The sequence below is a fragment of the Corvus hawaiiensis genome, chromosome 2 (genome assembly GCF_020740725.1).
Source record: "Corvus hawaiiensis isolate bCorHaw1 chromosome 2, bCorHaw1.pri.cur, whole genome shotgun sequence".
In the NCBI taxonomy this organism is placed as follows: domain Eukaryota; kingdom Metazoa; phylum Chordata; class Aves; order Passeriformes; family Corvidae; genus Corvus; species Corvus hawaiiensis.
The window spans coordinates 44374969-44396348 of record NC_063214.1 but is presented as its reverse complement, the minus strand read 5'-3'; the positions used below and the strand labels follow the sequence as shown (position 1 = coordinate 44396348).

General features: G+C 37.5%; 1 protein-coding gene across 1 annotated transcript; it reads right to left on the bottom strand.

Moving 5' to 3' along the window:
* Nucleotides 1–146: 146 nt before the first annotated feature.
* CFAP300 (cilia and flagella associated protein 300) lies at nucleotides 147–20949 on the bottom strand. Its single transcript, XM_048295357.1, has 7 exons — nucleotides 20825–20949; nucleotides 20301–20382; nucleotides 18575–18647; nucleotides 13264–13430; nucleotides 10875–11047; nucleotides 5503–5569; nucleotides 147–522 (listed from the first exon to the last, which is right to left on the bottom strand). Exons 1-7 carry the CDS (start codon nucleotides 20932–20934, stop codon nucleotides 391–393), a joined length of 804 nt encoding a protein of 267 aa, XP_048151314.1. The 5' UTR covers nucleotides 20935–20949; the 3' UTR covers nucleotides 147–390.
* Between the last annotated feature and the right edge of the window lie 431 nt (nucleotides 20950–21380).

Sequence of the window (21380 nt, the reverse complement as noted above, 5' to 3'; positions counted from 1 at the left end):
GAGTGGGCAGCGGCCCGGGACCCCCTCTGGCGGGTCTCCTCCCGCGCTTTCTCCCGGTTCCGCAGAGCTTTCACCGACTGCAGAGCCTTCCCTGCAGTTACGCGTCGCGGGTCTGTAAAGCTGTTTCATAAAAATGACGAGATCTCTAGAGAAATACTTTTTATTAGATAAAACGGGTGAGGGAAGGGGGAAAACGGCCAAGAAAACAGCTTCAAGAACCGGAAAACTTTTGTCATGAACCACATAGTAACATCTGAGTGAACGGGAAGCACTTCCGAGCGTGTCATCAAGTAGAGTTTTCCTCGTCAGAAAACTATGCAATGTCTACCTGAACCCATGCAGAGAGAAGGCAACCTCCATTATAAAACTGGGGACCAGCCAGGTTTATAACTAGTTTGTAAATAAGCTTCCACCGAAACAGTGATACAGAATATTCACGTGTCGCTTGCAGGGATCCACAATCAAGTAGGCAAAAGTCTGCTGGTGGCTTTTGCTTGAAGGGTAACACAGGCCATTAGCATCCTGACGGGAAGGAAAAAAAAAAAAAACAACAAAACCAAAACAGTATTAGGGACAATATGGATATCTGTAAGAGAATTAATAAAATCTGAAGTTAATAATTTTGTTCCAATTGTAACAGTTTATTGCATAGCAAAATAGAATAAATATACCAAAGTTTATTTAAACAATATTATGTCTCCATATAGAATGGATACTGACACTACAAAATGCACAGTAATTCTGGCTGAATGTTCCAAATAACCTTGAGGTAAATGTAAGATTAATATAAAATGTAACATTAAACATGTAAGCATGTGTTTACACAATTGGAGCCTAAAATACAAATGATTAAATATACAGCAGCCCATCATGTTTCCTTTGAAAGACAAAAAAAAAATCACGGACTCTATATTAATACATAAAGCTGTTCTATCCATAATTTTTTTTCACTTAACATTTGCTAATGCATCTGTTCAGGTTCCAATATTTGCATTTAAGCAAAACACTCATTACAGATCACATTAACAACTTTGGACTATTACTGAAAACATTTTGTGTGCCAGTCATCAGAAAAGGTTTGAAGGGATTCTAGGCACCTAGCTCCAAAATCCTGGTTCTGAAAAAACATGTTCAGCTGACAATCAGCATGGGAACTGGGCTTTTCAGGTTAACATCCTACGTCTGCACGTCAATAAAAGCTTCAGTGTTGACAGAGTAGCACAGCTGGACACACCTCAAATCCAGTAGGGATCCAGAACTAGATGGAGGGATTTTTAAAGGGTTGGAGTTTTTTATTTAGTCAGTGTGGTAATTGAACATGTGAAAGATCATTCAATGTACAGCTGACACCTCCTTTCTTTTACAACATGTAACAGTTTTCTCCTGCTCCCCAACACCTTTGTACCACAGTTGAAGAGATGTAGGTTCTGTTTTCTTGGTTGAGGAAGTTGCTTTATTGCCTTTATTGTTCATTTTCTCCAGGAAAATTTTAAACTCACAGACTACAGACTATTCCAGATTCCACATCTCTCACATTCTTTTGTTGAAGCTGTCTTCCTTTGCATAAAATAATCTTTTTTTGGACCAAGGAAACATGGAAACTGTAACATCTCTCAGTGATTGAATCAGTCAGCTGAGAAGGGAAAGGGCTGGGTTCCCATTTCTGCTCCAAGGACCATATGTGAATTTTATCCTTTAGCTGTTGCTGGTACCCCATTTTCTCCTGCTATTTCAAAGAGAATGAATCCATTATTAGATGTTCTGGTGTCTTCCTTTGGGGGATTATTCAACCCCCTAAATCCTAAATTAAATTAAGCACCTCATAAAAACACTGTTTTTTAGACAGGTAGAGATTTGATGATGTTTATCCACAGAATTTTCCAATGGTAGTCAAATGCCACAAGCTAAAAATAGCATTCTATTTTTAAGCAGCACAGAATACAAGCTCTGTAGCTCCAGTTGTAGGATACCTAGATCTCTTCAGGTGTTTTTTAAGGACACATGTGTAACAAACACTGGATTCTCAACTGCAGTAAGGAGAGCAAGTTTTAAGATTTTATAGCGCTCAGCCACTGCTCAGCATCAAAAGGCCTTTGGAATTTGATCCAAAAATAACCTAAGCTCATACGTGTAACTGAAGAAAAAAAGTAAGAGAAGATAAATATCAAGATGTGATTGCTAGTTAAACTCTTTTCCCATTCCTACTGAGGATCCCAGTCCTGCAGTCTTTACTGAATTCATGGATAGCAGTTGAGGTTTTGACTGTTTAGAGGCAGTGTGAGCCCACTAAAAATTTGTTCAACAACTCAAGAACAAAAACAATATAAGTTCTGGTGATGAAGCATTTCAAGCAATATACCAAACTTGGTATCAGGAAAATAATCAGAATAACCTAATTAAATGAAAAAGGTTCTTAAATTAGTAAAAGAGGTCATAAAAACCCTAAAATACTTGAGGAGCATAAAGGCTCTGAAATTTACATTCATGCATGTACACAAGTTAAGAATCATACCAATTCCATCTGCAGTGTGGACTTTGGTTCACACATGCAGGGGGTGTAATGATTGATTTACTGATGTTAGAGTAGGATCATTTTATTTTTTCTTTGTAGCAACACAGCTGATGATTTAAGAATACATATGCATAGCATAAAACAGAAATAAAAATACTGCTGAACATTCTCAAAATTGCATAATTTGACAATTTTTTAAAATACTTCTTGAATAAACTTTGCATTATGCTGATTTCTAACACTGCCACAGTTTGGGTTCAGGTAAAGAAAGTTCTAAAAAATCAGTGAGCAGTCCAATACTTAAGCTGTAACAGTGTTTCATTATATGCAAAGCTCTAAAGCTCTCAAGGGTATTTGGAGCTCAACAGAGTACTTTGTCACAAGATCTAAAATGATTTCTCTTGTGATGTCCAGGTCTATCAGGTTTTGATGCTAAAGAGCTCTACAGACATTTGTAGGAGAGACCTCAACAAATTAGAGGGCTGGACAATTACCAACCATATGAAGCTCAACAAGAGAAAGTGTTGCATTCTGCATCTGGGATGGAGCAGCCCTGGATGTACGGACAGACTGGGGAAGGAGATGCTGGAGAGCAGAGCTGTGGAAAGACACCTGGGGATCCTGGTTGGTGACAAGTTGTACACGAGTCAGCAGTGCCCTGGCAGCCAGGAGGGCCAACCCTGTCCTGGGGGCACCAGGCACAGCATCACCAGCTGGGCAAGGGAGGGGATTGTCCCACTCTGCTCTGCACTGGGGCGGCCTCACCTCGAGTGCTGGGGGCAGTTTTGGGTGCCACAATGTAAGACAGACATTAAACTATTGGAGAGTGTCCAAAGGAGGGCCATGACGATGGTGAAGGGTCTTCAGGAGAAGCCGTATGAGGAGTGGCTGAGGTCACTTAGTCTGCTCAGCTTTGAGGAGACTGAGGGGAGACCTCATTGCAGTCTGCAACTTCCTTGTGAGGGGAAGAAGAGGGACAGGCACTGATCTCTTCTCTGTGGTGACAGGACCCAAGGCAATGGCACGAAGCTGAGTCAAGGGAGGTTTAGGTTAGATGGTAGGAAAAGGTTCTTCTCCCAGAGGGTGGTTGGACACTGGAACAGACTCCCCAGGAAAGTGGTCACAGCACCAGCCTGACAGAGTTCAAGAAGTGTTTGGACAATGCTCTCAGGCACATGGTGTGACTCTTGGGGATGGTGCTGTGCAGGACCAGGAGCTTAAGAATCCTCATGGGTCTCTCGTAACTCAGCATATTCTGTGATTCTGTGAACTATAACTTAAAACCTTGAGCTATTTACATCTCTAATAGTGTGCTTTTTTAGCTACTGTTTTTAAGTTGTGCTCGGCTGCACAAGTCACTTTTACCAGATCAGTTTTTAAAAATTAATTTATTTTAAAAATGATTTATCTATTTACATCAGGCTAGGAGAACAAGTCCTTTTCTTCCAGATACAAACCAAGAAAACTTGGCTTAAAAACTGTCAGGTCAACATAAGGATTATAATACTCTACAGTTATTTATCGAATGAACTCAGAAACACTGCAGAAATGCAGTTATCTCCTTGAGAGAAAGTTTTCATCACAAACACAAGGCACTTGTGCTCCAGTAAGTGTCCTTCCTGTAAGTGCCAAGTAGAGTTGAATAGTTTTGATTCCCATAACCATCAAACAGTCTAGACACACCGTTTAAGCCTTTCTGTTTTCTGAGAGAAAATTCTTCAGGATGTTCTTTAATAGAAACCATAATTTCAGAATTCTCCTTTACCACACAAATTTTCAGAATGTGCAGTAATGCACAATTTTCCTCCAAGGCTACAAGGAGGACAGCCTGCTCTGCATTAACACTGGATTTTCGTCTATCTATTTTGTTTACAAAAAGTTGCTAAAATTTGGTTGGGGTTTTGTTTGTTTGTTGTTTTTTCTTTGTAGTACTGATGACATTTAATGTATGGCTAAGATAGATAGGGGAGCTCTTCAATGTCCATCTACCTGAACATAGAAATCTGTAGTTCACATCAATGCATTTGATTCAGAGGTGGGAAAGGAACAGTAAAAACAGAACATCCAGCTACCAGGGTTTTGCTTTTTTATTTTTATTACAGTCTGCAACATAGCAGAAAGATAAATTTTGATACACCCATGGAGTGTTTATTTTCAAAAGCCTTTAATGAATCATACAGAGTACTTAAAAGATGATGACCAACAGATGAACAACTGGGCTATTGGCAACCTACAGGGAAGTTTGTGCAGTCTGAAATTACATCAGCTATGGCTGTTGAAAGTGGGTACATTATCTGACATTTAATTATTACATATTCTGGTTACTCAAGAAGAATTTGGAGTAGTTCATCCTACTGTAACAACTTCAGTGACAGATATGCTGAATCTAGTAAACATGCAGCCAGTTCTCAAACTTATCTTGATGGTGAATGTATGATTTTGCAAGGGAAACAGATAGGAATGAGACTTGACAAGGAAGGAGAAAACAGGTTAGCAGTCACCTCACCACCCCAACCTTTTTGTATACTAAACTTCCTTGCAGTCTTTACAGAAACAGATGCATTACAAGCTATTTGGAAAGCTCTAGCAACATTTCCAAAAACAGAACTATAGGAAGTCAAGAGTGTATCCTTAATCCTTATGGCTATCTCAAGTTTTATTATTATCTAAACCCAGAATTACTCAGATTTTTTTTTTCATTAACTAGTTTCTGGATGATACTTATGACTTCCAGTGTAATCCAGTAAACCTATTTTTAGTGAGCTACCAAATAAAACTTTAGTTGGTGGTTACTGATGAAGAGTTAGTAAAGAGGATGAGAAAGCAGGATGAGATCAGGCACAGAGTTCATGAATAAAAAAAAGACAATTACGGGAAAATAATCCATTACAATGGAATATAATGTTTTCTTTGTGTCAAAGTCAATTCATTATTTTCATGTTATGTATATTACTGCCAGTAAAATCCCATATAAAATTATTAATACTTACATAAGCAGACACTCTGAAGACTGTAGAAATAATATGTATTTCTTTTGTTTCAGGGTTCTTTTGAACACTGAAATACAGGGATATAACACATACTTTATATATATAAGTACTGATAATTAGAATCTTTAATTTATTAAATACACTTTAAACATATGCACTGTGTCATTGCTCAAATTTTATGAAGGTCAAATTTATAGCCACAATTCAACTTATGTCACATTGAACATGAAAAGCTATGTGGCCACTGTTAGATAACATGGTTACTATGACATTTTACTGCAAAATATTGAATAGATCTGGTCATTCGACTTAGTTTCGCTGTTCTCAGCTACTAAATCACAGCAATATTACCCAGACCTAGACAATTCCAAGTACAGAGTTTGTATTTTGATAGATATGAAAAATTATGCAGCTAAACATTTCATTAAAGTATTTTCACATATTCTTCAAGAAAGAAACCTGCAAAGTGAAATGCATCTTAATACAGCAGCAAGAAAGAAATACATTCTTTTGCTCATTTTTGATTAGTATATAATTATAGTTTAGGTTTATTTTTACTCCTTTGGAATTTTGTATATATAGTCAGCTATGCAACTTGGGATGGGATTAGTTCTGAGCTTTTACATTTCTAGACTGTTTGTTGTAAAGATTGCCATTTCTTTCATCACATTTACTAGTAACACTGAGATATTATTGCAATGAATCCAGGCATCTCAACCTATTTAAAGTACTTTAATGTATCATTTTTCCTCAGGTCTGTTTTAAGTGATGCTTACATTTCTCCAGAAATTAGATCATGCAACTGCTATTCATTTATCTAATCTTGCACATTCCCATTTACATTAACTCACTGTGGAACAGATGCCTGAGATGGCCACCTAAAACCAGAGACTAGGCAAGGCTTAAAACTTCCGTACTTACACACTTCTAAGAAATGCATAGTTCAAACCTGCCTTGTCGCAAACAGGTTCCATTCCCAGGAAAGGTCCCAGTATAGACAAGTTACAAGAGGATTTGTGAAACACGGCCCAGTTGAATGCCACACCAGGTCCAAGCTGTGACAGCAGTCCCCTGCTACCAGTGCTTTGGCAAAGCTTCTTTTTATAAGAACAAACGAACCCCAAATCAACCAAGAGCACCCTTGTTGATTCAATCTCTCCAGCCAATAAAAGAGATTGACTCTCCAATTAACTGATTTCATCTACAGAGTAATGATACAGTCATGTTTGAACCTATACTGTGAAGCTGATCTTCCCTGTGGTCAGTTAGTAATAAGGCTTTCTCAGAACTTTTTGTTGCATCTGACATGTTGACATACTCAACAGTGGATGAAGACAGCATTGCTGAAATTGGTACTGACCCCAGCTGTCTCCCTTCCCACCTCTCCAGAGATGATTTGCCTTCCCAGCAGGACAGCTCAGCTACTTCATGACTCAGCTTCTGAACCACTGCAGTTTATGGACCAGCACATTAAGCCAAACTAACACAGATGCCACTTTATGCTGACACACCAGGCTGTAACTGCAGCAGTTCAGAAACTCTTCAACCATCTCTGTGGAAAGAGTGATGACTTTCAGAACAAGACATAGAAGATCAGTGGCATTATTTCCTTCTAACATATATCACCACCCCCAAAAGCAATGGCTGTATTTAAGTTCCTCTGGCTTCAGATTCTTCTGTTTGAAAACTATGCTATCAGTTTCTGGTTTCTTAATTTTCATGTTATATATATATCTAGGATAGCAAAGTAAGAGGTGACAAAGAGTAAGTCTTCCTATTTATTCCATGACCTTGAGAAATTTTCTCCTTGTGGTTATCTTCCTGTAAGTAATTTTTCAGAATGAGTGTTTATTTCCAGTACTTTGGTTATTTTTTAAGGCAAAAAATTGTGTCTGTTAAAATCAGATGAGATTCTTCCTTTGCTGACTTGAAATAAAACCAAGAGGTTGTCTTTGACATGCTCGTTTGCTCTATTTCTTTTTCTCCTAAAAGGTTTTAGAAAAAACTATATTTTCCTTTTGAAGAGGAGAGTATTTCCTCAAAAATAATGTTAATAGCCCCATGTTCTTTCAAATTGTTAACTTCTAAACTATTCATTGGATATGGCAGTTCATCATTTTAATGTGCATCTATTCTCTTTTTATGGAGAGCAAACGTCCTCATGGTCTCTCTATTCACTTTGGGCTTTATTTATATCCTAACCTTTACTGGCAATATTTTATTAGACTTTGTAAACAATAAAAGAGCAACTTAATACTTTCACATACATTCATTCATTGTGGGGAAAAGGGCATGGAGATGGAGATGACAAAAGGAGAAGAAAACAATGACTACAAGATGCTACAGCAGCTGTCACCATGGAGAGACACTGTCAGAAAAATCTGGTTAAGTACAAAGGACAAGATTTATCAACAGAGATTCATAGATTATATTTTAATTAACAAGTTTTTGTAGTATAAATATATTCTTTAAATCAAAATACTACAACAAGGGATTTGAAATTATTTAGGTTATACAAGATACTACACTAAACACTAGAATTTTGGATGGATTCAACTGATCACAGACTAATTACCGATGGATTAGTAGCAGACTACAAGTTGTGCATTGATTCATTAGTAAGAATATATCACTCTTTTTGCAAAGAAAAAAAGTCTGCCATTTAGTAGTTGTATTTGGAAGTCCCTAGCTGTGCTTGTGAAATATCTAGAGCTGTTAATTTCAAAAAGATGATTGCATTCTCTCATAATAAAGCAACGTAAATATAAATACTTTAATAAAAGGAAACCTCAAACCTTTTGACACTATTTTGAATGCTAGTGCCTTGGAGTTAGAACTCAGCTATGGCCAGAAAAAAACAGCTGTAATAAAGATAAGTAGGGAAAAGCTCATTAATAGGTCTGCTGCTCCCAGCAGTAAAGACACTTTTGTGGAATCTTTGTGTCCAGGCTCTTGCCCATAAGGAATACTGTAACAGGACTGAACAGTGGTAGTTTATACCTCCATAAGGTTATTGTTATTAGACTGGGTTAATCTGTGGCAGCTAATTTTTCAATGCATATCAGCCAGCAACTAATAACTATTGTAGTATCCATTTGTGTTTTACCAAGCCTTCTGAACCTCAAACATAAAAATTAAACCTTAAGGATAGTACAGTTTACAGAATTTTTAATACCATGAAAAGCTTTTAATATCACTTTATGAAGAGTAGAAAATATCCAATGTGACTGTAATCCAAGATGCAATGAAACCAGACAGAATAGCAGTCTAAAAGAGAATTTAAACAATACTTGGTATTCAACAGGAATTTGAAGGGGAAGTTTTTGGTAAAAAATTTAAGAGATTACTACGATCATTAGCAATTGTTTACTGAAAATAAGAAGCTGTAAGAAAGTAATTTTAATTGCTTTATTTTATGGTGTAATTTGTGCAAGAATGAAGTAACACAGTGCATAGCATGGAATAGAAACTAGAAATTAAGTCAACACTGTCATTAGTGTCCCTATTCAGCACCATTCACTGGCTTTTTCTCTCTCAAGACAGTGGAAATAAAACAGAAGCATCATTTTGGATAAACTGGGAGCAGGGGGAAATGAGACCAAGAAAAAGACAACCGTGATTATGAAGAGGGAGGGAAGGTCTGAAATGTCAAGATCAAAAGCTTTTCTCATGGGACTGACAAAGAACTCAATACCAAAGGAGCAAGATAAAAGATTTAGTTAAATGGTAAGTTTTGTTTTCAACTGGTAACCAGTGCTAACACCAGCTCCTCTGGCAGTGAGAAATCAGCAGACATTTACAGGCACAGAAATGGAGAGACACATGGTAGATAAATATTGAAAATCAGTGATGTCACAGGAACAGAGTAGATGTACTTCAAAATTTGGGAGGATAGGAAGCAATCTGCCAACTGGCAAAAAAACCCCTCAAACAGCACAGGAATAGATCTTGAAATATTTTCTCCTAAATATTTTATAAAGGACAGAAGCAGCACACAAAAGGAAAATACAAAGGGCTAATAGGGAACATGTTGAGGATACAGAAAAGTAAACTTTGAAACCACGATGAAATTGTGGGAGGATCTTGGCAGAGGCTTTTTTTTTGTTGTTTTAAGTAACAAGAACTATTTGACATCTTTATCATATTTTACAGCATGAAAAGGAAAAAGAATGGAAAGAGATTTAAGGAGATAGGAAGGTATCAACAGCAAAGGGGAGCAGTAAAGTGAAGGAACTGATTGGATTTGCATTTTGTCCTAGATTAATTCAACAACATAAGAGCAGAAACAGCTGCAGTCAATGCAGAGTCACCTAAGGCCCAGGACTGAAGGAACAAGCAGCTTGACTCAAGTGCAGAGTGAACAGTTTAAAAGAAAAGGGAGGGTAGAGTTAAACATTGATGGATCCTTTTATGTCAGATGCTGTATTTCTGAAGAACTCACCTGATTCTCATCTATGTATGAGATGAAAATACCAAAACTAATCATACTGACAAAAATTTTAGTAATATCTTTTACAATCTTTATATTCCCATTACCTTAACTGAGACTGAGTCTGTATAACCAATAATTACATTCCATTTCCCACTAACCAGGATATAACAAGTTTTGTCAGTCAGAGCAGTCAGCATATGGATATATCAAAGCAGAGTGAAAATTGTGTTTTTCAGTCTAAATCTGAACCTCTGATCAATTACCTCTAATTTCAAAGGAAAAAAATCCCTCACATAAAGTTCCAAACAATTCCATACACCAAACCTGCTAAAAACCGTGTTAGTTCACTGTGTTATTTCACTGTGCCATGTTAACAGCAATATTCTATCTCCCTTAACTTTACACTGTGAGAAGGGTGTTTGCAGAACTAGGAAGAAGCTGTATTTTTAAAAAAATCAGCAAGGATAAAAAATATACAGAACTAAAAGTTTCAACTAATTATTTCAATTTTTAAATCCTAAATTAAAAGCAGTCTAATTGAAAGTAGCCCAAGATTATACAGCCAAGACTTAATTGTTGATATTTTATCAATGACAGTGGGAACACAATCTGTTTCCAGTACCGTGCCATGTTTTCAGCTGACGATTACAGAAAACAGTATCTTTAAAATGGGAATGAATTATAAACCATCAATGTCCATAAATGTAATATTAAAAAAGTTCTTATGTGGGACTGATGCAACTAAAATTGCATTTATTTTGCCACTGAACTACTACCATTGTTCATGGTATTTTGATAGTTGGACACAAATAAGCTTGCAGGTGGATTAAGTAACAGCCCCATTTTTCAACCAGTAATGCACAATAAATTTACACAAATCGACACAAAGTATCTATGGACAGTACATGTACACAGTTGTACAAAACAGAATAACACTTACCTCACCAAGTCTTTATAAAAAGCTTTTGTAGTTTCTAAATATGGGTCAACTGCATCTTCAAACTGGCAAAGAGTTCCTCCAATGCAAAAATGCTTAAAAAGGCAGAACAGAAATTCCTCGCGATCCAGTTGAGAGAATAAGTCATAATGGTCGGAATCCTCCAGAAGCAAGACCTTGTGGAACAAGGAAAAAGCAAGGAAGTCAAGTTGATAAAAATTCATTTAAGATTCATCTAATAAATAATGCAACTACTTTGCTATATGGCACACAGAAATTATGTTCATATAAAATATATGGATGAGGGATGGAAAGAAGTATTTCTAAATCCTTCTTCTAGTGATGCAATTAGGTTCAAAATTCTTACATATAATATAAAGCAGAATCACTGTCAGATTTGTGCCCAAAAAACGTAAAGGAATAGTTGTCAAGTCTTGTTATTTCACTGGTTAATTATCTGTGATGCTAATGAAACAATCAGACTGAAAATAATCTACCTACATTTGATACGTCAATTACTGTTAATCACTTTGGTAACTGTTTTTGGTAACATTGCTTTTTCACTTTTAAATTGACACAGTTATCTCAATTTGCAAAGGAATCCTGAGGATGTCCCAAAGGAGATCACTCTCAAACTCACATCATTCTTTACTGCAGACTCCAGTGAGCCCTGATCCATAGCCTGGATTAGCCAGACATGCACCCAGCTGCCTCCCTGTGTCTCACCTGCCTTTTGCTGAGATATTATATGAACACAGAGGACTTGCTACATTAGTGTCAACACTGGTTCATGTAAATGTGGACAGGAATTATAACTCACAATGGCTACAAGACATTTGAGTCATGTCAGCCAAACTGCAGATGCCAGCCCAGGCAAACTGGTCAAAGTGAGACAGGAGCCCACTGCTCTCTGGCCATCTTTATAACAAAGCTACACAACCTGAGTAAAAAGGGGCCAGGGCAACAACTGTTCTAGATGGCCACCTCATACATATCCCCACCTCCTCTGAAACAAGAGAAGACATGGCAGGTAGGAAAGAAACATGGAGTCTTGCAGCCAAGGGCCACCCTCTGACACCAGGAGACAGTCTGGTGCCCCCTACAGTCTTCTGTCCTAGAGCCCTGACTAATTGATTTGAAGTTTTGATGTCATTCCTGGAAGATTTTGACTCTTATCCTTTCTGCTGTCTTAGGCCTTATGAGTAGGAACCACCTTTGTTTCAAATCAATGTTAAACCCTCACCTTGCAAATGCTGACACACACATCACTTCCATGGGAAGGAAACTGGGAAGACACTGAAACCCCAATAACTTCTAATTTTAAATGTTGCCTCTAACCTTCCTACACACAATATCTTTAATTTTCAGAAAACATTTCACATGTACCCAGCTTATAAATAAATACATAGTATTTTGAACTGCAAGACTACAAACTACATCTGAAATTCAATCATGAGCTTGAGTTCTCACCTTTTCCCAGAACTTTACAAGACAGACCAGTATTTCAGGCCGCATCCTGTAACCAGTGTCACTGGTTCAAATACGTTGCCTTCAAAGGATTTGCCAAGTGCAAATGAGTGCAACTCTATAATTATTTAGTACTTATGTTGATTATATATACAAGGAAGAGCAAAATCCAGTTCTCCCACACTATGCTTTGCTAATGCTACACAAACATAAGTTTAAAAAATTGTTTTAGCTTATGAAGTCAAAAGAAACACAGTAAAGGCATACATTGATTAAGAGGGTGCCACTGTTAAGAGATTCTTTTTCAGATAATCTGCTTTCTGACACCTCCACTACAGTATAACAAACAGTTTTACATTGCAGGCCAGTTCAGGAGTTGTATTTAGTCATTTTCCAGTGTTACACTGAAAAATAATTTCCTCTTTCATAGTTCCTCTTGCTTTAGAGAAAATTTATTAAGATGGCTTTCTTTAAATGCCTTCACATGTAATATGATCAGCATTCCTGTCCAGGAATGCTTCAGGATGTAGCTAACAAATACATTCAATTTCATCAACTACCTGGAAGCCTGGATGAACCTACAGCTCTGAGTATCACAGCACCTTCTCTTTGGCACCCTTTGTTTCCCCCTCCTAAGCAAATGAACTGCATTTCCCCACACACCCCCCAGCACTGACTACTGAAACACAGGTGCGTAGAAGAACGCTTTACCTTTTCCTCCCACCTACAAATGAAAGCGCGCTCACCTAGAAAACAAGTAATTGCTTTCACACATCCAGGCACCGCGGTACCTCAGTTGTTTGTAAACTATGGATATTGATGCCTGTTTTTATCACTGTCAGAAAAAAACAACCTGAAAAACGTGTCCTTATGGTACCTAATAGAGCAAGAAAAATGATAATAAATTATTCATTATTATACTGACCTTCCTTAATTCATCAGAGATAAGAATATCATCATAATAATCATCATAACATTTCACAATAGTTCCAGTTTCTCTAACAACTCCTTCAGAGTACAGCCGATCAAAAAATGACATGGAAATCTGTGTACAGGGTACCAGTGTAGCTTCAATTTTTGTCACTTTGGAACCTGGAATACATAGGAAGCTGGTTGCATGTTTCATATTCTTAAAAAAAGACACAGATCATGTATGTATGACTCAATCACAGAGTCTCTCAAAAAAAAAAAAGTCAAAGAAAGGTAAGAAAGAAACAAGTGTAAAGAAAACAATAAATTCATCTGAATACTACTTTCAATTAAGGCTCATGTGTCTGCTCCCCCTGTTGGTAAACACCATCAACCGAAACTAGGGATAGATGGAACACCGTGTGAACCCAGCATCACATTAGATCACACCCTTAGAAAATCATATTCCACAGCTTAAGCCTGAAAGCATCTCAGGACAGATGCCAAATTTGGCATGATGAAGTGCAGAAGTCAGCTGCTACCAGCACCCACAAACTAAAAACTAAAATGAACGCAGCCTCAAAGACTTTTTGGCTTGTTAAGTATTATACCTTAACTTTTAAGAAAGTTATTTTGTAGGCACTGTGAGCTTTATTAACCAGCTATTTCAGAAGATGAAAACAGTACTATGGGCACTTCGTATATGAATCTGGAGTATTATCTCTGTAATCATTAAGCACAGAATATGCTTTTCTGTAATTTTTTTCCCCTCTGCTTGGAAATCATCCAAGACTTGATCCTGTTGCTCAGACACCTAGTGCCATTTGAGATGCCCTACAATATTCTCCTTAAAGAGGTATCAGTCCATAAGGGTACATACCTTCTCTATATACGGTGTTACATCTACAAATCTGTACGCATGGTGTTGGATAACTTATGGCATCTCAAACAGCATTAGGCCCTATGTTTAAGAAGCTTTGGACTCAGCCCAGTTCTGTCTGCTCTCTGCAGTCCAAGTGTTCAACACAAATGTTAGAACATGTTCTCTACCCATCTCCAGGTCTGCCTGAACACCCTTCAAAGTGCTTCTGAACAGCAGAGGGGAGGAGAGCACAAGTGAGCATTCAGCACAAGGGCAATGTGTCTCAGCAGAGAGAATATTCACAACATTCCAGCTGTCCATGAGTTTATTCTTATCTCTTCTCCTCTGTAGGTACCCTTGATGGGAGACTGGCAAGCAAAATCATAGTATCAAAAGGCTTTTTACCATACAATTAAAGATAAAATTCAGTGCTGTTCTGACAAACAGACCTAAGGGACCACTAAGCATTACTATTTAGGAAATGTCCAAATTTCCCTCTAGATGACAGTATTTCAGGAACAGAAACATGCCAAAAAGGGATGCATGAACTATGATGCTTCCAAGAGTACCTATCATTTCACTCCAACCCTAATCTTTGTAAGCACAGCATAACCTAAATTTTCTCTTGCCCCCACACTTGCAGAAAGCCTTGGGATTTCTGCCATATACTATTACACAGAGACTATTTATTCATAGGTTAAGTAGGACTGGCATTTTAATATCTAAACCTGGGTAAACTGTACCACCCAACCAATCAACACCAGGAAAAAAAATAAAGAGAAGTTATAAGCTGATGGCTTAAAAATGTGCTGACTTAAGCAAAAATACTGACAGTAGATTTTAAAATTATTTTATTGGACCAATGTGATGTAAATAAAATCTGTTAAAGACAAAAGCACGGCACTTAATTGCTTGGTTTCCCATCTACAGACAATGGTTACGTAAAATGGTACCTTTTATTGAAGAAAAAAGGTTTGGGACATAGAGTGACTATCAAAAAATAATCAAATTATATTACCAAAACCACAAGTCAGAGAAAATATGAATGACAGTCTTAAAACCTATGAAAAAAACACCAGACTGTTTTATATTTATTTATTTATACTTCCTCCCACCCCCTCATTTCCAGCTCCCTCTAATTCTCCACCTCCCTTTCACAGGGAGAGAATTTTTATTTTATAAGGGATTTAATAAGAGCCAAAACAGCCTTTATCACATAAATTATTTTAAAATTAACATTACAGCCTGAGTCAACTAACAAACATCAGATGCTAAATGACTTGAGAAAAATGAAAAATCTTACATTTTTGCAGTTACTGAGCTAAAAGTATAGAAAATTGAGCTATTTACAGGCCTTAAATTATAAGGATTTTATTAGTGGAAGGGAAGGAGACACTTCTGCTCTGAAGAAAGGTTTTATCAAAACTTTAATCATGAAAAAAAACCCAAGAGTTTTGTAATCTATTCAGTAGCTCAGAAAACCAAACTATAAATGGGAAAGTTTAAATACACTGGAAGCTCCTACTCTCTATTTGAAAGGTGAGATTTGAAATTCAGAATTTCCTGGACAAGAGTAATTGGTTTTAATAACACTATAAAAGTAAGCAGTAAAAGAGGAAGAAGAAATGCCTTGACAACTCTACAAGTGGAAAACAAAGAGCTGAGAAGTCCTGAAATAGTTTAAGCTTCCTTTAACAGCCAATTCTGGAATATCTATAAAGTGCTGCCAGTATACTTTTAAATTAACACGTTGCATATCTAGTATGGGGCAGATAAACCCTGGATTAGATATACTTCGAATTCCTCCAAAATCTAAGAAAGTTTTTTATATCAGAAAAATATATTTTAACTTACTATTTACAAGACAGTTTATATATAATGCCAGTTCCATGCTCAGTATTAAAAAAATAGGGTATTCCAAAAGTAAAAGGTGCAGGTTGATGATTTATGGGTTCATATGACATCTAAAATTCTTTACAAATTATAACCTATAATAGTAGTTTAAAAATTGCTGATTTAAGATTACCTTCCAGATTTTAAAACCCTGAAGACAGAAATCATTGATGCTTCAAGTATATAGGGCAACTCAAGAATCCTTTTTTAAGCGAATACTAATTTTTTATTTACACAAAAAGATGGTAACTTTATCCCTTTGAAGATAAATTTTCAAGTGTTAATTGAGCTTAAGCAGACACAGTCCTGCCTCCCTAAGACTGCTGACAGGTGCAAGGCCAGCAATGTGTCCAGGGAAAAACGACTATTTAGCTCTCACTGAAGCTATTTAAAAAACACGACACTCAATACATAAATGGGTAATGGGTATGCATCAAATTTGTTCCTTCTGCTGCTTCTATTTTTGAAATATCAGAATAACATGAATAGGTGGCTTAAAGCATGTCAGAAGTATCAGATACTCTGCCATGCAGCCGGAAGGAGGGGAAATATATCCCTACTACAACAGGCAAAAAAGTGTGGTGTGAGAAGAGGTCATTAAGTATCTTTCCGATCAGATGAAGCAGACTAGAGAATATCCTTGTGTATCATTTACCTGAAATGTTTTATTTCAAGTAATGTTGAAGCTGGAGTCTATGTATTACTGTGGAATTCTACCAGGACAAAAAACATAAGTGAAAAGGTGAGAAGGGACCACAGTCTTAAAAAAGACAAAATGATTATGAAAAAACCACTACTGTAATGTTTTATTAATTTCCTTTTAATGCTGACATCTTTCTGTGGGTCCATAAATACTTTCTGCCCAAGCTCATGGAGGGCAGGAGAAGGGAGGTTTCTATGGATCTATCTAAACCCCACCTACATTATGCATTCAAACTATCTCCCCCATAAAAAACCAAAATTACTAACATTTTTGTTTGTAACAGAATAAATGCAGTATTTGAATCAACCTAGACTATGTAATTTTCTTCAGATTTTCTAAAAAGGAAAATAAGCACATTTCCTGTATTTTTTTAACAACAGGAATGTTGTTTTTAAGTTACTCCACAGTGATAAGCAAATGGTATATCAGGATTAATGCATCAGCATGTCTGAAGAAGAAAACACTAGAAGATGATTTTTACCTCCTCCCACTCACAGCTAATTCTTAGTATATTTTCAAAAAATGCACATGAAGACTAAGTATAGAAAAATGTGCCAACATTCCTCACCAAAAATAGGCAAAGAATGGGAAGATGAAATTTTACGCGCAAACAGGGTATACCAGCTGTTCAGGATTTAGAAAGGGAACCCTTCCAGTCCTGGGGACAAAATGTTTCACTTCTGTACGGAAGAAGATTGAGCAGAACCAAGAGTTAAGCTGGGTTACTTGGCAAGAGACCCTCCACTCTTAGCACAAGGTATGTAACCTACTGACCTTCACTACAGGGACTGTCAAGTTGTAGACTAGACAGATAGCCTAAAAAAAAATCCTGTCTAAAGCAAGAAAAGGTTTACTACTGGCTTAAAATACATCTATTTTCTTTCTGTTTGCCAGAGAAAGAGGTACCTGAAGGGGTACTTGAGATATTTTTTGCATCTTATATATTTCAATTGTTTTAACAGTTGGGTGCGGTGTTTGGAAAATGGATTTTTGCTGACAAAAAAGTGGCAATGTCTAGTGTCATTGTATATAGTGGGAAAAACCTACGCCAATTCCAGAGAGCTGAAATGGAAAAGTTAGAAAATTCCCAAAGCTCCATTAAATATTTACACACAGTAAAGTATTTGCAGACAAACCAAAAGAAACGAAGGCTTCCCACTACCCTCTTTTAAGATATTCCTATTATGGAAAATCACTTTGGCAATATCAGAGATCACATTATGCATAAAATACCATTACATTATCACATGCAATTGCCATGAATTTTTGTGTGCCATTTACGTAATGAAAAATGCAATTTCAAAGTGGTGCCATAAATTTGCTATTTCCTTTTGGCCTTCCTGCTTTAGCGTCTCATCTGCATTTCCAGACGTAATGGAGTGTGTTCACAAGTTTCTGATACATCAACAAAGTTGAAGTGTCCCTCATGGCATGGCTGCAACTGGAGCAACCTGTCACATGGGACTCTTCTGTCCCAAGCCAGGTCAGTGCATCTACAGAAGAATGCCCTTCTCCAAATATATCTGAATAAGGTACTACCGTAATTCCACAAATAATGCAGTTGTTTATGTCCTGATACAAGATCAGGTCAGCTGGATGCCACAAACCATTTATAAACAGCTTCAGGTACTTAATTTATGAAACAATGCAGGGGTCAAGAGAAAAAAGGTATAAAAGGTGACAACTTAGTTATTTTATTCTAGAAGTACAATCTCTTCCTATTACTGAGTAAAAGAAGTAATTCTTTAAGATATTTCAACTAGCTGAAAATACACATATATGAACTGTCATTACTAGAAAATGGTAAATTAGAGCAAAATAGTTAAAACACTAACATTTTTATTTAAGACTAATTTATTCTAAATTTACCCAATGTAGTCCATTGTCCTGAAGATGACAGCAACTTCAAACTGGAGATCACACTTTGATCATTAAAAAATGCCTATAATATTCAAATAAGAGAATACAAGTTAATGAAATGAAGCATAAAATCATCAATTATAGTGCCTTGGATACTTTCAATCCAAATTATAAGGCTCAAATAAGTAAGCAGATTCTGTATGATCTTTCAGTTTGTATACGAAATATCACACCACCAAATCCAAGGGTTTGTAACTCAGTGTAGCCAGTGTCTTTTACACACTGAAGACATCTTCAGGTGCATATTTATATATGTAGCATTAAAGTTTTATAATAAAGCAGTTTTAGTCCAAGAACACATAAAATGTATGAAATTCATGGAGGTACAGGAAATTGGGGATGAGAAGAAAGAGTTCTATCTCTGCACACAATGTTGTTGAAGCTAAAAATGAAATGCTAAGTATGATTTTAAAATTTACATTTTTAAATAAATTTGAAGCTTGGAGAATTGTAGAGACACACAAAAATTATTAAACAGACACAGAGGAGATCTGTAAATTATTGAAGGGACGGAGAATATATTCCACAGTAAGATTTGAAGTATTCGATCTTATTGATTTATCAATTAAAAAAAAGGACACATACATAGTAATGTTGATAGCTGGCAACTTTACATGATAGATAAGCCAAGTAAAAAAACCCAGAGTTTTGTATATGCATACAAGCAGAGTGAATAATCATTGAAGAAACTGCTAAGAAAATGAAATAATGGATATTTCAATTTCTGCATCACTAGATTTCTTTATCACCCCTCTGGGATACAGAGAGATCAGACATTACATGTAATGGTCCTTTTTTCCCAGTTACTTCCCAGCTATTCAGGTATCATAACTTCATAGTGGTATCTTTACATTTTTAATTCAAAAGAGACAAGCATTGAGAAGGTAAATGGGTATTCTGTAAACTTCAATAATTCGAAATATTTATCAGTGAAAGATAAAATATCAGTGCATTTCTGTGTGAATTTCTTTAAAATACAAAGAGGCTGAATTCTTTATCCAGGATAACAATATAAAGTAGACATATAAAAAATCAAAGAGTTGTTTTTAAAACAACAGATGTAAAAATCACATTGTTTTTAAAACCACAGGTTTAGGGTTTTTTCTGTCCGCCAACAGATGAAGAGATTTGACTTTGCAGACAACAGAAATGGAGGACACAATCAGCAAGAGATTTGAGTCTCAAAAAGCTGGGAGTTCAAAATTCTAGTATAAAGCAATGGTATCCAATAAATTTCAAAAGTTGTATTTCCAGATATGTGGTGCACATGCACATCTAATTGCACTGTGAATTTACTGTGAGAAATTTACCGATAGCTGTGAGCATGTACATTGTTTAAAGTCTCACACTAGGTGGACTTCCCAACATGAAATTCTGTAGCCAAGATCAGCATCCAGTTCAGATTTCCATTCTTGGGAATCCTGAAAGACTAAGTTGTTCCTTCATAAAGCAGAGTAACATTAGTACAGATTAAAATATTTTTACTGGACAATGCAGTTAACCCACAAAGTCAGACTTGAGCACCACACCTAAACCACCTCCTTTCAAGGAGACAGTGAGCAGGCCACTAGCATTCAACACTGTTACATTGTTCGTTGTTATGCAGTTTTCCAGTAGCTATAGTTTCATGGCGGGGAGGGGAAGTCAACTTAAAATACAAAGGACTTAGAACTACCATAAGAAACTCATCCTTTTGATAGGGCTTAAACTGCTGGTCAAAACTGAACGCTTGTGCTGTGATCCTGCCTTGCATGGACCTGAAATGGAAAAATGAGATTAAATATTCTGAAGAGATACATGAAGCCCTATTCTGACCAATTATACTTCCCCCCCCCTTCCCATTCTCAGTTATAAGCGCCCCAACCCTTCCTTGGAGGGCTGGAGCCGCACTGGAGCCGCGCTGCGAAGCCGAAAGAGATCTCGGCTCACAGTGGGAGGCGAGGACAGACGCCTCACACCTCAGAAGGCGCGGTTTGCGTGCCGGGAAAATATCCAGGAGACTTCAGATTAAGGGGTTGGGGGGGAATAAATGAAAAAAAAAAAAAAAGTAAAATTAAATATAAGAGAAAGAGACGCGGCCCCGCCGCCACTGGAAAGGCAGTCCTGAGGGCGCAGTGGCGACTCCAGCCCTCAGCACCGCCCGCCTGTTCCTCCGCCGCCCCTGGACAGAGGCATCCCGCAGCAGGCGTTCCCCCCCACCATTTGAGGAGTCGGTCCGCGATGTCCCTGTCCTGCAGGCAGGAGAAGCTTTTCTGCGGCAGGGCTCGGAACACGAAGCGCACCGCGCCGCGCCCGCCCTCGGCGGACATCTTCCCGCGGCCCGGCGGTTGCCGTGGAGACGGCGCCGCTCCGGCGCGGAGCTCGGCCCCGCTCACGAGCGTTCCGCTCCCCGTGAGGGCCGGACACGGCTGCCCTCCTTTTCTTTGCTGTTTGCCTACAAAAATCCCCTAATTCAACAACAACCTTCTCCCCTCTCTCCTCTCATCCTGTCTATGCGCCAGGAAAACTGAGGCTTGCCAAGGGAGAGCCCAGCAGGCAGAGGCAGGGGCTGCCATTGCTGCCTTTGCCAAGGCCACCTCAGTGACCTAACACCAAAACTAACCAGGAAAAGGCCAAAGTTATGAGTTATGAACTTCTAACGAATCAGGGCTGCTTCTTGCTTCCCAGGATGCAGAGCCATTTGGGAATAGCAAAGTCGTGCTTTCAAACTCTTCCCAGTCAAAATTTAAGGAAAGACCATTGTTACTTCAGGAAA

Excerpts from the sequence above, each read along its gene's own strand:
- CFAP300 (XM_048295357.1), bottom strand. The coding sequence starts at position 20,934 with ATGTCCGCCGAGGGCGGGCGCGGCGCGGTGCGCTTCGTGTTCCGAGCC. Across the intron at positions 20,383-20,824 it reads GCGGACCGACTCCTCAAATG|GTCCATGCAAGGCAGGATCA; the intron begins GTGGGGGGGAAC and ends TTTCCATTTCAG. Across the intron at positions 523-5,502 it reads TCTTCAGAGTGTCTGCTTAT|GATGCTAATGGCCTGTGTTA; the intron begins GTAAGTATTAAT and ends CCTTCCCGTCAG.